This window comes from Vulpes vulpes, chromosome 9, assembly GCF_048418805.1.
Source record: "Vulpes vulpes isolate BD-2025 chromosome 9, VulVul3, whole genome shotgun sequence".
In the NCBI taxonomy this organism is placed as follows: domain Eukaryota; kingdom Metazoa; phylum Chordata; class Mammalia; order Carnivora; family Canidae; genus Vulpes; species Vulpes vulpes.
Genome location: NC_132788.1, coordinates 60,107,724 through 60,122,541, shown reverse-complemented (window position 1 = coordinate 60,122,541; position 14,818 = coordinate 60,107,724). Strand labels below are relative to the sequence as shown.

The following is a 14,818-nucleotide window of genomic DNA, read 5'->3' as shown; positions in this document are numbered from 1 at the left end:
TTGTCAAGTGTTTGATGGTTGAAACTCCCAGGATCCTGCCCATCTTGGTCCCCGTGGGGCAGCAAGGAGGACAGGAAACAGCCCAACACACACCAACTAGGGAAATGAGAAGGCACCTCCTTCCGGCAGCCACTGTGGGGGGCATCGCCCAGAGAGGGGCCCCTGGGCACCAGTGAGGGCTGATGTCCTTGCTGGGGGGGTGGGGGTCAGGACAAAAGGGCCTGCACTCGTCCCGGTGAACCCAGAGCACCAGTAAGGACAGGGCCTGCCACCTACACAGTTGTTCCACCTCCTGGCCTGTCCTCAGCTGTGGGGAGGAAAGAAATTTCTGCTGCTGCCTTGAGCTGGTGGAAGGCCCAGAAACAGGGCCCAGGGCCACAAGCTGGTACCCTGGAGGAGGCCTCACACCACCGGAGGCCACCCCCGCCCCCCACCCCCGCCCGTAGACACCCAGAGCTAGGGTGTGGGAACTCAGGAGAGAGAGGCACCCCCTCCACACTCGTGTTTTGGGGTATTCTCTTCGGTGTCAGGCCAGGACCCAAGTCAGCATGCATGTGAAGGCTGAGGGGCGCCTGCAGGTCAGGCTGTAAGTGGTGCTTCTCGTGGAGTCAGAGCTACGTCAGGAACCACCTGTGGGGGTGTCGTCACACGCAGGGGCAGGTGTGCCCTCCCCGGGCCCGTGGCTCACACACACAGCCTGTGGTTTAAGAGCACTTTATTATTGTTCTTAAGGCTACTTTTAAGTACAAAAAAAAGATGGCCTGCCAAACCTTTTTTTTTTTCTTCTTCTTCCAGGAAAAACAGGCCACAGAGAATGGTATATTACAGATTTACAAACATGGAGAGAACGGTCAGAACGCACTGCGACGGCGAGGCTCTGTGAAGAACTCACTGTGCTCCTCCTGAGGCCAGGGAGTGTGTCCTTTCCCAGTGAAATGTTTGGTTTTCTGCTTCCCCGTGCGCCCGGGGCCCCCCCGCAGGGTCCCGCCTATCCCAGATAGGTCAGTGCCGGGGGCCGCCGCTGGGCAGCTGCCCGAGGACCCGCCCTTCACAGAGCCCGCCGGGGCGGCCTGCCCGCCGCAGCGCTCAGTAGCCTGGAGCAGTAACAAACTAGTGGCTATTAAGGCAGATGCAGTGTTCTCATAGAATAACTGTGTTCCTGCACTTTTACAGACACATCTACGACAAAAAAAAAAAAAAAAAAAGATCAACTTTTTTTTCCAAACAAAAAATATGAATGATTACAATGGGAAAGGGGAAATTAAATAGCTACATATCATTAACAAATTAATTGTTCTTCAAAAAATACCTACAAATTTCTCTGTACATTCTTTACGCACAGCGTAATGATGGTCTTAAAGTTACCTATATAAAAAAAGTGTTCTCACCGATTTTTCCTACAGAAAATATAGGGGCCCAAATGCGAAAGCCTGGAAGCCCAGTTACGTGGGGGTGAAATGTGTGTGCAGGGGCAAAAGAGGGGCCTTCCTTCCGCCTGTGGAAGGACCCGTAGCCACCCTGTGACCACGAGAGCCGATCGGCTGACCTTTCCGCCCAGTGACGACTTTCACAACCGGCTAACCTCCATTTCTCTTATACTGAAAACCAGGCTCGAGGGCTCCCGCAAGTCCACAGCACCTCGCAGGGGAGGCGGGCCCGCCTGTGTCACCTGGCCAGGCGACTTGGTAAGCCCTCTGGAGGCTGGGCCGTGGTGGGGTGGGGTGAGGGGGATAGAAATGTACGTTTACCAAAAAGAGGAGCAGCTGTTGAACATCCACAGCTGTGTCCGTCATGCTTTCTTCTTCGCCTAACCTCTAGTTAGTAGCTATTACTCTAGCAAATGATAATAAATGCAGTGATAAGTGTATAGTCAGAGGAATGTATACTGCCTTGGCCCCGGTGTACGAGGAAGCGCACAGAATACCATATCACAGATTGTCAGTAATCTGCTGTTCAGCCAAGAGGGTGGCCAGGGAGCAGTTTCTGCGTGGAGGGAAGCCGGAAGGAGACACAAACCCAACCCCCCTGGGAGCCAGTAATAAGCAGACAGGGATGCAAAAAATAAATGTCAGCCTGCAGCAAAAAATCTCCAGCATCCTACACCGCGGCTGACCCACGACTGGCCCGCCCGTCTCCAGGGCTGCCGGCCCCACGCTACCTGGGAGCAGTGGGAGTAGCAAACACGAATCTCAGAGTACAACTGTACCAGCAGTAAGTAGATCCAGGACCATAAGTGACAAAAATAAACTAACTCTGAAAAGAAGCTAATAAGTATTAAGGTTCTTGTTTACTAGATCTATACAATTAATAGAAACCAGCTATTTTTCTCCATTAAAACATGCATCACGTTGAAAGCACTAAAGAATCCTCCAGCCTCAGCTCTAGTCTAACAAACTGCAGTGTTCAGGAAAGGGAGAATGCCCGTGACGGTAGAGTCTGCAGTCCAGTTGCAAGCACCTGAAATCTAGAGAGAAAGACCTATAACCTGTATGAGACTTCCCCTTCCAAAGCTGTTTTGTCTAAATTAAAAACAACAACAACAACAAAAAACACACAAATGGTCAGAAATGTCATCCTTAAACCCTTTGTTTTTCAGCAGTTTGCCCTCAGAGTACTAGCATCTCACATAAAGTTGTCAGGCAGGCAACTTCAGCCCTCCTCCAATAGTGCAAATCAGACGCGACAGTTCTCTGTTCTCTTCAAGTAGACGCACGCACGCACGCAGACGCACACACATGCGGGCCGGACCAAACACCCAGTGGAAGCGAAGCCACACACACCCCGGTCTCGAGAAGCATATTAAAGAGCACGAAGCATCTGGGTCACGAATGTCATGGCTTGTGACTGAGAAAGCGTGCGCGCGGAGTCCCGCCCAGTCAGGGCAGCAGACCTGCGTCAGAGGTTTCTTTGGTAACTGAGGCAGGGAGGCAGGACGCTACCTTAGATGTTCAGGGGCAGCCCCTGCAGTCGTGTTGGAGGGCCCCGCGTACGAATACCAAGCAAGTACAAAAACATAACCAAAATCCCCACGACATGGTTTTTGCGAATAAACCATCCCTTCCCCACCCTTCCCCCTACCCCACCCCCACAATATTTTTTTTTTTTGTTTTTCCATTTTTTAAGCACTGACTGTTCAAAGCTCAGGCAAACCATGCAGACTGACATCCCGCTCGAGGGCGGAGCTCCCTTCAGGAGACCACGGAGGGGGAGTGACTGTGGCTGACCATGTGCGCAGAGGGGCTGGCGGGCTGGCCCCTGCGGGAGGCCGACTCAGGGCTGCTGGACGCGCCGTCCTTGGCCGCCTTGATCTGAAGCCACGTATCGCCCAGGGCTTTAGCAAAGTGGTCGTCCACGGAGCCCGTGATGGACACGGAGTTGGGCGCCGGCTCGGGCTCCTTGTAGTTCTTGCCCAGGCTCCTGCGGAAGTGCTCCTCCACCACGGGGTCACAGGTGGCAGTGGCTGCGGGGGGCAGGACAGCAGGCGGTCAGGGCCGTGGGGTCGCACGTGGGGCCCAGCCCCACCCACCGGGCTGTTCTCTGGACCCGTGACACGGCAGCGTGCCCGCCTGGGCTAGGCAGGAGTTCAGAGACAGAACAGGGCTTGTCCCAAGTCCAGTGGGATCCTGGAGGCCCCTTCCCAGTCCCACTCAGGCCAGACACAACCCACGTGCCATGTGCTCCAAACCACCACTGTTTCAGCCTCAACAGAACAAGCTCCAGGGGCTAGTTGCTCTGTCCAGGGCACAACGTAGGACGGATGCAAACACTCTGCTTGAGCCACGTCCAAAAAAATAGCCCCCCTTCCCCGCCCCTCCCGCCCACCGCAGGGTGACTTACAGCTCGGCGCCCTCCGATAGCTGGCTGGCCCGGCCGCCACGCAGCCGCTGTGTGCGATGGGGCAGTGGGAGAGGTTGCAGTTGCGAGTGCTGGCGGAGGCGCACGTGATCACCGAGGGCCGGTTCTGGGGAGGAGAGGAGGCTGGGGTTGGGGTGGCGCGAGCGGGCGAGGAGCGCCGGTGCTCACGCCGGCCAGCGACCCCGGGCCTTACACACCTGCCAGAGCTGAGGCTGGGTGGTCTGTGTGTCCCTCCAACACCACAGACAGGCACTCCTCCCACCTGCGGGGCATCAGGTGCCACCCCCATCGGGTCCCTGCCCTGCAGCCCTTCCCCACAGGAGGCACAGCGAAGCCCGGCACTCCTGCAGGAGGAGAGCACCTGCTAAACCCACAGCGCGTGGGCCTCCTGGGGGGTGAGAAACCTTCACGGCTCCTCTGCTCGGTCCCCAGGGCGCTCAGGTCCCCATGGCCCACAGCTTCTAGCCACAGTCCCTGTACCCTCCTGGCAGGCTCCCGGCTTTTGCTCAAGCCAGACAGCTCGAGTGTGTTTCTACGAGGACCACACAAATCCCGACGGGCATGGGAATGCAGGAAGTACACCTGAGGGTGAATTACGTGCCTCCCACCCCTCGCCCGGCTGGCTCTGCCGACACTCTCCCTCCCCACGACCAGTGCGCTGCCGGTAAGAACTCTAGTTGTCCTTTAAAACCCTGTTCAAGTCTAACCATGTCCCCACTGAGAGAGTCGGGCATCCTTCCCAAGTGTGCCCAGAAGACCCCGGCACTGGGCCCTCTAGCCCGTGCACACTTCGGAACAAGGACCAGGAGGCGTTCCTGGATCCCCAGACCATGGCACGGCATCCAGGACAGGAAACACCTGTGACTCCAACAGCTTCCTCAGGCCCCAGCCAGGGAAGACCCCTCCCGACAGCGCTGGAGATGGGGGGGGGGGGGGGGGGGAGGGGCGGAGTTCCAAGACAACTAGAGGGGACCCGGGGAAGGCCCCTCAAAGGGCCCACAGATGCAAAGTGTCCACGCGGGGGGAAATTGTGCTTGCCCACCCCCGGCCTCTCCTTTAAAGATGTTCAACAGGCAGGACAAAGACACAGAAGGCTTGCGCGGCACACCTCCCCACGATGGGAAATGAACAAGAGTGAAAAACACGTCCTGTGATAAAGATCTGGATCCACAAGAATGAGCCAGGACGTGCTTGGGTCTAACCCGCAAGCACTGCCACCCAGGCCGGGGGGAGGTGCGGCTCCCAGCACAGGTGGAGGAAAAACCAGAGGTCTCATTACCAGCTCACCACATCAGGCGTGGGGACAGAGGGGGCCCGCACACTGGGCGGGGGACAGGGCTGAGGCCAGGTCCACGTCCCCTCAGCGGGCAGCAGCTGGAGAGGGCCTTGGAGGAGCACCCGAGGCCACCTCCTGAAAGGTCCCTTGGCCCCCGAGCCTGCGGTCTCCCTGCCTCCCGCTCGCAGAACACAGCCTCCATCCGTGAGGCAGGCCCGGGCGGCCTCGTCCAGAAGTGACCTTGCCCTGCTGGCCGTGCTGCAAATCTGACCCGGCTGGGGCCAACCACTAAGCCAGACTAAGAGATTCGGGCTGACCCGGGGGCCAGGCGCGAGGCCGGCGCTGTGCGCGGAGAGGCAGAGAGGAGGACGCGGAGACCCGGACGGCACAGGGACGGGGAGCCTGGCTTCCTCCCCAGCTCTCCCGGGCAAGGGCTGGCCCTTCCTTCCTGAGCCCGCTGAACCCCCACGCCCCAGGTCCTCCCAATAAAACTCCCTTCCTTTTGTGCTTACGCCAGCTCAGGCTGGTTTTTGTTCTTTGCAACTAGAGTGACTGACGCAAATGCCCCCAAACGCGGTCATATTTTGGGGAGAAACGTAAGAAATGTAAGGTGTCAGGGAAAGCTTAGAATAAAGCTAGAATAATACAGTCAACGCCCAGCCTTTACGTCAGCCACTCCAGGGTGGAAAGCGGCCCCTGAGCCGGATCCAGCAACAGAGCCCTGGGTGAACGTGGGGATGCTGTGAAGACATCCCAACCTTGCTCGGAGGGGGGGCGGCACACCATCTCCAGGACACCTCCTGGCTGGGGACGAAGGCAATGGCATGGACAGAGTGGGCAGGGGGCAGCCCCTCCTCCCCCGACCCGGGCCACAGGGCGGCTGGCGCAGCACTCCCAGGACACGGCGCGCACCACCCTCCCCTTCCGAGCGCAGGCTGGGCGCCACACACCCACCTGGAACAGGCTTCCCACTTCCAAGATGCTGAGCGCTGGGAGCTTACATGACCCAAACCACCACCCCCCCCCCCCCGGCCCCCTTGTTTTGCAGACCCGGAAGGCGAAGGCCAATGAGTAACCTGCTGGAGCTCCCACAGCAGGCAGCGGCCAGGCCAGCTCAGACTTTGTGACCCACGCTCCATGCACCCCTCACCCCACGCACTCTGGCTGCACACGGAGCCCCAGGCTGCCCCGGGGAAAACGCATCCAGAGGAGAACCATTCTGCTGTCCCCGGGCTTGTTAAAATTTAGCCTTATCTGTGTCTCCTCATTTGCTGCGGTCATCAAAACCACTCTCGTGGGCTCTTCCGTAGTATTAGGACACACGATCCCCTCAGAGCTGCTATCACCAAAACGAGAAGTGGGGTGACACTCTCCCCAGACGTCCCTCTCTGTGAACCTTCCTTTCCCCATTGCCAGAGATCTGAGTCACATTTTCCACCCAAAGAGGAAGGCTTCCAGCGCCTACCCTGCTCAGCCCATCCTGCCTGCCCTCCACACAGAGCTGTGCTATAGCTCCAGGAAGCCCCTCCCCGTCACTTCCCTGGCTCAGAGCTTCCCCACCAGAGCCACCCCGACAGCTCACAAATGAAACAGAACCCCCAGAAATGCATGGATGCCTCCCAGGTGCTGGAGAACAAGGACCATGCAGCTCATCTCTGTGTGGTCTGCAGAGGAGCTGGCATGGAATTAAGGAAGCCTCAGAGTTAGCTCAGGCTCCAGTGACCAGCCAGGCCATACCACATCGGGCACAGCAAGGAGCTCGATGAATGGTCACCATGTGAACAAAACACATGGGGACCAGCAGCCATGGTGGGAGCGCAAGCTGCCCTCTGCTCCACCGCCAACCCCAACCTTAAAGTAAAGTTTAGGTCTGGGCCACCATGTCAGGGAAGCCAAAGCCATGGTACCCATCCCGGGAAAGCTGGGGTCTCGTTCCACGACCACCCGTTTTGCTCTCCATCCAGGAATCCCCTAAGAACTCAGGTGGAAACTCAAGGTTCTCAGTCCTAGAAAACCCACTCAACAGCCCCCATAGCACATCTGATGGGCCAGGGATCCTCTTGCTAGAGTGGGGCAGCCAGGCACGTTTTACAGAAGGGTCGAGGAGACCATGGTTAAAAGGGCCAGGTTACTGTCCAGCAGTATACTTCTCACACAGCGGATACGACCAAAATCAACCAAAAGAACCTCAGAGTCATGGAAACCTATGATCCAAGCCAACACTAAAGCTTCAGAGACAGCTGTTCCAGGCAGATAGTTCCAGGCATTCTGGGGAGCTTCTTCCCCCAAGCCAGCATGGGCTCAGAGACTGAATTCCCAGTGGAGTCCCATCCCCACATCGAGGACCCCCACCCACCCCATGGCAGTGGCTGCAGCCAGAAAGCTGAATTCCCTGATCCTACAAATTCTCTGATGCTTAAAGCACCTCTCCTGCGGCCTCTGAGTGCAATCCTCTCTGCATACACCCATCTCCCTGACCAGGCTGCGGGCTCCCTGCAGGCTGGACCTGTATCCTACACGAGCATCTCTATCTCTAGGGCTTTACAGAGCATCCAAGGCACAGTTAGCGTAGTTAAGTGTACAATAAAGAACGTAATGACAACCTGTCCCCCCGTTCCTATCAGAGTATAAGTGGCTGTCTCCTCCCACATTAATGGTTTAAGCACTATAGTTTTTTGATACCAGTCTCCTCTAGCCTAAAACCGTAAGTGCCTCTAGTTTCCTTGCCCAGCTTCGAGCATTCTCCTCTTGCACACAGGAGGCATCTACCTGGTTTCGTTAAATAAATGAATGAATGAAACATAATGAAATGGAGATGCCTGGCTCCCACATAGGAAGTGCAGCTGCCTGTCAGCCTTACTGGGATTCACAGGCACCAGCACCACCTCTCCCAATGCCCAGAGCCCGGCCCCAGCAGTATTAGAGGTGCCGCAGGGAAGCAGTGGCACCCCCAGCAGCAGGGCCTCCAGCTGCACCCTGCATCTCCTCAGGACACAGCACCTGCCTCTGCTCACTGCCCGTCAGTCTTGAACAAATGTTGACCGGGAGTCTATTGGGTCACAGGCCCCAGCGGTTCACAGAGAAACGCCATGGGCTTGTGTGGGGATTCCAAACCTCGATGCTAATGCTTCCTTTTATATTTCCCCCAGGAGCCCAATTTTTGAAATACTGGGTTTTTTAAATCAAGCAAACCGTGTTTTGTTAAGTAATAATGTAATTTCCTTATTTCCCTTTAATAAAAAACATCCCTATCTGCCAATCACAGATTTCTCACCAGCATGAGCTAATAACTGCTCTGACCACTGGCTTTATAGGATTCCAACCCAAAGCAGAGTTACCTGACATTTAACTTCATCAGCGTGACCTTATATCAGGTAAAGGCAGGATTTTCCTTGATCCTCCTAGAAATAGGATTGCCGAGGAAGACTGCTGAAAACATAGCTAATCTAATCCAGCCCTGCCTTGTGCAAAGAAACTAAGCCCCAGAGATGTTAACTGTCTTGTCCAGGGCTGTTAGTCCTGGGAGGAGAGGCCCAGGCAGGTCTAGGTAGGAATTAAAACACGGGTGGCATTCAGTGAAAGGACCCCTGCTGCTGCTCCCACTCCTCCTTTCCCCCACTGAATGGAAGCTAAGCACCACCTCTCTCACCCCCACCCCCCGCCGGCCCTCCCCCCACCCGCTCTCCAGCCAGGATGTAGTCCCCAAGCCCCCAGATCTCCTATCCGCCACCAACCTGAACCCTACTGGACACAGGCCTACCTGCTGCCGCTCCACCGGGGTCAGCGTGGGCGAGATGCCAGCTGGCCTGCTGGCGTCCATGCTGTTCTTGGTCAGTGCTAGGGGCTGCTCCATGCTGAGGCTGGGGAGTGATGTGTACAGGTGGTTGCCATGCAGGCTCATGGTGGGGGCCACAGCACGCTCGATGGGGCTGCGGCTCCGCTCCCGGGGGTCTTTTCGGCAGTCTCCATTGGCAGTCTTGTTCCTGAAAAAGAGGAAAGAGCACTCAGATGGGAAAATCTGGCATCTTCTGAATGGTGAAGGGGCTGCCGGCCCTGTGCCAGGTGCTTCGGCTGATTATCTCATTGAATTCTTCACTGTGCTGGGGATAAATATTTATTACCACCGTTTCCATTTCCTGAGGCTCAGGTCAAACAGCTCATGAAGAAGTAAGGAGCCCCAGCGCTAACCCAGGTGGGCAAGACTCCAAAGCCCCTTGGTGCTGGGAGGAAGCAGTGTCCCCAGGGTATGAAGTCGGCTCTGCTGGGCCATCCAAATGAAGATGGCACCCCTCTGCTCAGCATCCTGCCCCCTGCACAGCTGGGTGCCTATCAGAGCCCTTCTTGCTCAGAGCCTGGAGAACTAGCCTATGTGCTCGAGCCAGCTTGGTTTGACAAGGATCTGCCATTTCAAAAGAATGAAGACAACAATGACACAAAGTCACCAGACACCTCCTATATGGTGGATCCCGTTCTGGGCCTCCAGCAGCGTGAGCTCTCCAGATCTTCCCCACAGCATGAAGGAGATGCCGCGACTACCTCCTTTCCAGAGGACAGAACTGAGACTTGGGGCAGTGGTGCCGTGGCTGGTAAGTGGTGGCATCTGCCCTGGCTTACGCATGCCACCCTACGTCCAGAACACACGAGCCACAGCAGTCTGCTCCAGCCAAGTCCCTCGATCGAGGGGCACCCCCAAAGACCTCCACTGCACGTCTAGCACTTGGCAGGTACTGTGTGGAACATGGACAAGGCTGTAAACACCACCCCCACCCGCAATCTGAGTGGCCTTATCTAAAGGCAGCATGCCATGCTGCAGCTGTCAGGGAGCGACGCAGCGCGGGGGACGAGGAAGGCACAGCCTGTCAAAGACCAGGAATGCCATTTCAGGTTGGGCCCAGGTCCCTCCTGCCCTGTTTATTCCAGAGGTTCTTTCTACCTTGTGTCCCGGCCCCTTCAGTCTACCATGTTTTTTGCTGCCAGCACAATCTTTTTTTTTTTTTTTTTTTAAATAACAAATGTGGTCTTTTAACTAAAAATGTGGTAGATCAAAATGTCAGTGACTTTTCTTTAAGGAATGCAAATTATTCTCAGACTCTACAGGCAACCATCCTCTTGCCTCAGTGGACAACCAGTTGTATAGCATAGAAGCCTAGGCTCACGTACTAAGAAACCCAGAGAAATGAAAAGTCACAGCCCGCCTCACTGCCTGAATAAGACAAAAGGTATTTTATGCCCGGGCACGCACACATGTGCAATAGGCACGCCTCGTCCACAGGAGCCTCACGGGCAGGTGTAGGGAGTATAACGGAGCGAGCCGTGTACCTGTCGCCCCATTCCCCCTGAGGGGGACATCCTGTAGAACCACAACAGCACACCCGGGCTGCTGACACTGCCACCACCTGCAGGCCTGACTCAGACGCCCGGCCTTACTCGCATTCATCCAGCGGGATCCTTTTATAAAGTAGCTCCAACCACATCACACCTGTAGTTGCAACTTTTGGCAGCTCAGGACCCCCTTCTAGGCCTTTCCTGCTCTGGCCCTGACCACCTTTCCAGCCCCACGCCCTCACGCCCCGCATGCTGCAGCTACAGCAGTCTTCTCGCCATGCCTCAAGCAAGACGCACCACTTTCTGCCTCGAACCGTGTATGTTTTGTGCCGCTTGCCAACTCACACACACCACTCGCTGCTAACTGGGCTTTTGGTCCCTAAGCGCCCTGCGTAGACTTTCTAAGATTGATTATTTATTTATTTATTTATTTATTTAATTTATTCATTCATTCATTCATGATAGACATAGAAAGAGAGAGAGGCAGAGACAGGCAGAGGGAGAAGCAGGCTCCATGCCAGGAGCCCAACGCGGGACTCGATCCTGGGACTCCAGGATCACGCTGTGGGCCAAAGGCAGGCGCCAAACTGCTGAGCCACCCAGGGATGCCCTCCTGTGCAGACTTTTAACAAAGAACCCATCACACCATCATTAACAGCCTTTTTGTCTGTCCACCCCTCACCTCCCCAGGGCTTTTTTAGAAAGATTTTATTCATGAGAGACAGAGAGAAAGATAGGCAGAGACACAGGCAGAGGGAGAAGCAGGCTCCATGCAGGGAGCCTGACATGGGACTCGATCCTCAGTCTCCAGGATCAATCATGCCCTGGGCTGAAGGCGGCGCCAAACCGCTGGGCCACCTGGGCTGCCCCTCTCCCCGAGGCTTCTGGAGTACACCAGGCCCTGCCCACCCTGTCCCCATCCTGCCCAGCACACTGCCTCGTGGGGCAGGCCCACAGTGACCGCACGTGACCATGGAGAAGCAGTACAGGGGTGACCTGGAAGGAAAGGCAGGCACTGTGGCCGGGGAACTGAGGATGGGCGGTATCGTGGGGAAGGGAGAGCTGAGGAGCCGGGTGTCCGGGTGGTTCGCACCCTCCGATGGGTTCTGTGCCTTAGCCATAAGCCAGCAGGGGCTGAGCAGGAAAAGCATGAGACGTGGCAAGTCCTGCAAGCCCCAAGTTTCAGTTCTGCACGCCACCGCTCAGGCAAGCCACCGAGCCTAGTGTCCTCATCTGCTGTGCGGTCACAGTAAAATATTCCTCGGAGGAGCTTCAGCGGGGCCTGAAGAGAACACAGACTCAGACAATTGTGCTTGCACGGTGCAAGCGGGCAGTGGACACAGTGAGGCCGAACTGGCTGTAGGCTTAGGGTTATTCACTGCCTAAGGCACAGCATTTACTTTATGAATGATTTTTCTTCCTCTTATCCTCTGGTTGACAACGTAGAATGACTTGAAAGCAATTAGAGAATAAATCGTCAGCCTATTAAGACAGTCACGGAGGACTGTGTTCTGGTATGTTCCACACTTGCCACAAGTACCAGAGCAATTGTCAAAGAATTACAGTACCAAACCCAACAAAAACACTTAATTTTGAAACCAGCCTGTACCTAATTCCATCTTCCTGTGATGATTCAGAAGACACTTCAGGCCTTTCCAGTGAACGCCTCCAGGGCTATGGTCGCAAACAGCCACTATCACGCAGGACAGCTGAGGACGTCCACCGGGAAGGCTTCCCGCCCCTCGAACCCAAGACCAACCAGGCTTTACCCACACGGAAATGTATTGCTAAAGATACAATTTTTCAAACGAGGAGAAGACGATATCATCACACTCCTCATCTGCATCATCAGGTTTCCTTCGAAATTTGGGATAAAACTTAATGGCTGGCAACACACGTAAGCTGCCTCCTTTACTCGATCTTTCTCCCCACTCCCCGCAGCCCAAGCAAGGTCCCGGGAGGCCACCGCACGAGCCGTGGGCGCTCAGGGGACCAATGACAAGCTTCTCAGTCCCAATCCCCTCCATCCAGCGCAGACTCGTTTATCACACGGTGTTAACTGAGCCCCTGTTTTGTGACCGCTACAGAAAGGAAGACCCGGCCCTGGCTCCTCGCAGGCACGCGGCCCGCAGCAGGGGCAGGGGCTCCAGGCGACAGCGGAGCATCGCAGCCCGGTGAGGGCGGAGGCCGGACAAAGGATGAAGAGACACCCCAAGCTCCGGCAGCGCCCAGCTCCACCCAACGTCAAGGTCCCCCGAACCTCATGGCCAGGGGACAGCCGGGGACGCCCCAAGGCGGCAGGCAACTGTCTAAAGGCATCGAGCTACCAGGGCAGAGCGGGACAGGCCAGGGCCACACCCCCAGAGGCCTACTCTGAACCCACACCGCACCCACCCGGGAGCTGGGGGACAGACTCTGGGGCAGCCAACCAGAAAAATGGTCAGCGGCAAAGGTGATGCAGTGGGGCGTCACGGATCAGACAAGACACCGACAAACACAGAAAATGTCTGAAGAACTTGCTGTTTAATTTTAGTAAAATTATACATTACTCACATTTCCAGCTCATCTTCCTGGTTCCCGGAGCTCACAGACAGTCACCGTTTTCCATGTTTCCCCCCCAGTGAATCATACCCCAGCTCCACGGCTTCCCAGAGGGTCATGTGCTCTCACGGGCAGCAGACAAACCACACGCTTCCTGCCCGGGAGATCCGGGCGCCCCCGCTCACGGAAACCCGTGCGGCCGGCGGGCCCGAAGGGCTCCCCGGTGCCCCGCAGCCGAGGACGGGCTGCTGGCTCCGTGCACCCCGGCCCCTTGCTGGAAACCCACGCTCCTCCTGGGGCGGCACAGCCACGGCCAGCTCTTTCCAGGAGAGGAAACAGAGGGGGACAAACGTAGAGATGAGGTAAAAAAAGAAGATGCCTGTCGCACGTTCCTCAGGGACAGTGTGCGGAGAACGGACCCGTCCTGCTCTTCCGCCCTCTCTGAGCCCAGAAAGTAGGCGTCTGCTGTGTCGGGGAAAGTGCAGGGAGACGGCGAAAGAATCCATCGCGTGGAAAACCTGCACTGCGGCCATCTGTATTCTCATTAAAATGAGATTTTCCTGCCCTTAAACAAATAAGAGCTCAGAGTTGAAACCAAACCCTTGGGAAGGTATTACTTGATATTCTTGGGCCTTAGCTGAATTCCATGAACTATCGATGGCTATTAAATAAACCAACGTGGGTCTGAATTCTTCCAGCAGCAGAGGGGCTATGGGTATGAGGCATTTTAGCTGGTGCTTTCGAGGAAATATTCTGGGCCCTGGGGGCCCGCATGCTGCAGCTCTCTAGGCTCAGGTGAATGAGGCAGGGCCCAGTCCAGACCCCGGGCGCAAGCCCTGACCCCACAGGGGCGAACCGCGCAGTGTAGTGCAGATGTACGTTCCAAGCAGGAGGGCACCAGGAGCAGGGCTGAGGCCGGGGGAAGCAGGGGTGCATGAGACAAGGGTCCCTCTCCCCTGCGCAGTCCTCCTCCCACTCCCACTGCACTCCTTAGTGGGCCAGTCGTCCTCCGGGAACCTACAGGACAGTACTACACCTTCCCAGCCCAGCACAGACAACAATAATAAAGTCAGGGGACGCCTGGGTGGCTCAGCTGGTTCAGTGGCTGCCTTTGGCTCAGATCATGGTCCCGGGGTCCTGGGATCGAGCCTCACATGGAGGCGGCAGAGAGGGCCCTGCTTCTCGGGAAGCCTGCTTCTCTCTCTCCCTCTCTTCATACACGCTCACTCTCTCACTCTCAAATAAATAAAATTTTAAATAATAATAGTCAGTAAAGCATCTTTAATTTTAAGAAACTTCTCAGACAACATACTTAATGCCACTGAATGGCACACTTAAAAATGGCTAGAGGGGGGCAGCCCGGGTGATTCAGCAGTTTAGCGCTGCCTTCGGCCTAGGGTGTGATCCTGGAGACCTAGAATCGAGTCCCACACTGGGCTCCCCGCATGGAGCCTGCTTCTCCCTCTGCCTGTGTCTCTGCCTCTCTCTGTCTCTCAATGAATACATAAATAAACATCTTTTAAAAAAAAATAGCTAGAGGGGCACCTGGCTGGCTCAGTTGGAGGAGCACGTGACTCTTGATCTCAAGTTCACGAGTTCAAGCCCCACACTGAGTGTATACATTACTAAAAACAAACTTTTTAAAAAAATGGCTAGACTGGTACACTGTATGGTAAATATGCTTTACCAGAATTAAACAGGATAATGATTTTTTTTTTTTTATTAAAGAACATAAAGCATCCCACAGCCATTAGTTACTGAGTTCCTCGGGTTTGGGTAGATGATGCTGTCCCTGGAGCTTTACACAAAAGAGGAGCAAGA

At 55.8% G+C, this 14,818-nt stretch overlaps 1 protein-coding gene across 4 annotated transcripts in view; it reads right to left on the bottom strand.

Moving 5' to 3' along the window:
- Positions 1 to 698: 698 nt before the first annotated feature.
- Positions 699 to 14,818, bottom strand: part of VGLL4 (vestigial like family member 4) — a 164,169-nt gene continuing 150,049 nt past the window's right edge. For all 4 annotated transcript variants that reach the window (XM_026016994.2, XM_072720293.1, XM_026016993.2 and 1 more), the window contains 3 exons: positions 8,892 to 9,114; positions 3,838 to 3,961; positions 699 to 3,460 (listed from right to left, as the gene is read on the bottom strand). In XM_026016994.2, coding sequence (XP_025872779.1) covers positions 3,189 to 3,460; positions 3,838 to 3,961; positions 8,892 to 9,114 — 619 coding nt within the window. In that variant the 3' untranslated portion in view covers positions 699 to 3,188. The remainder of the gene's footprint in view (positions 3,461 to 3,837; positions 3,962 to 8,891; positions 9,115 to 14,818) is intronic.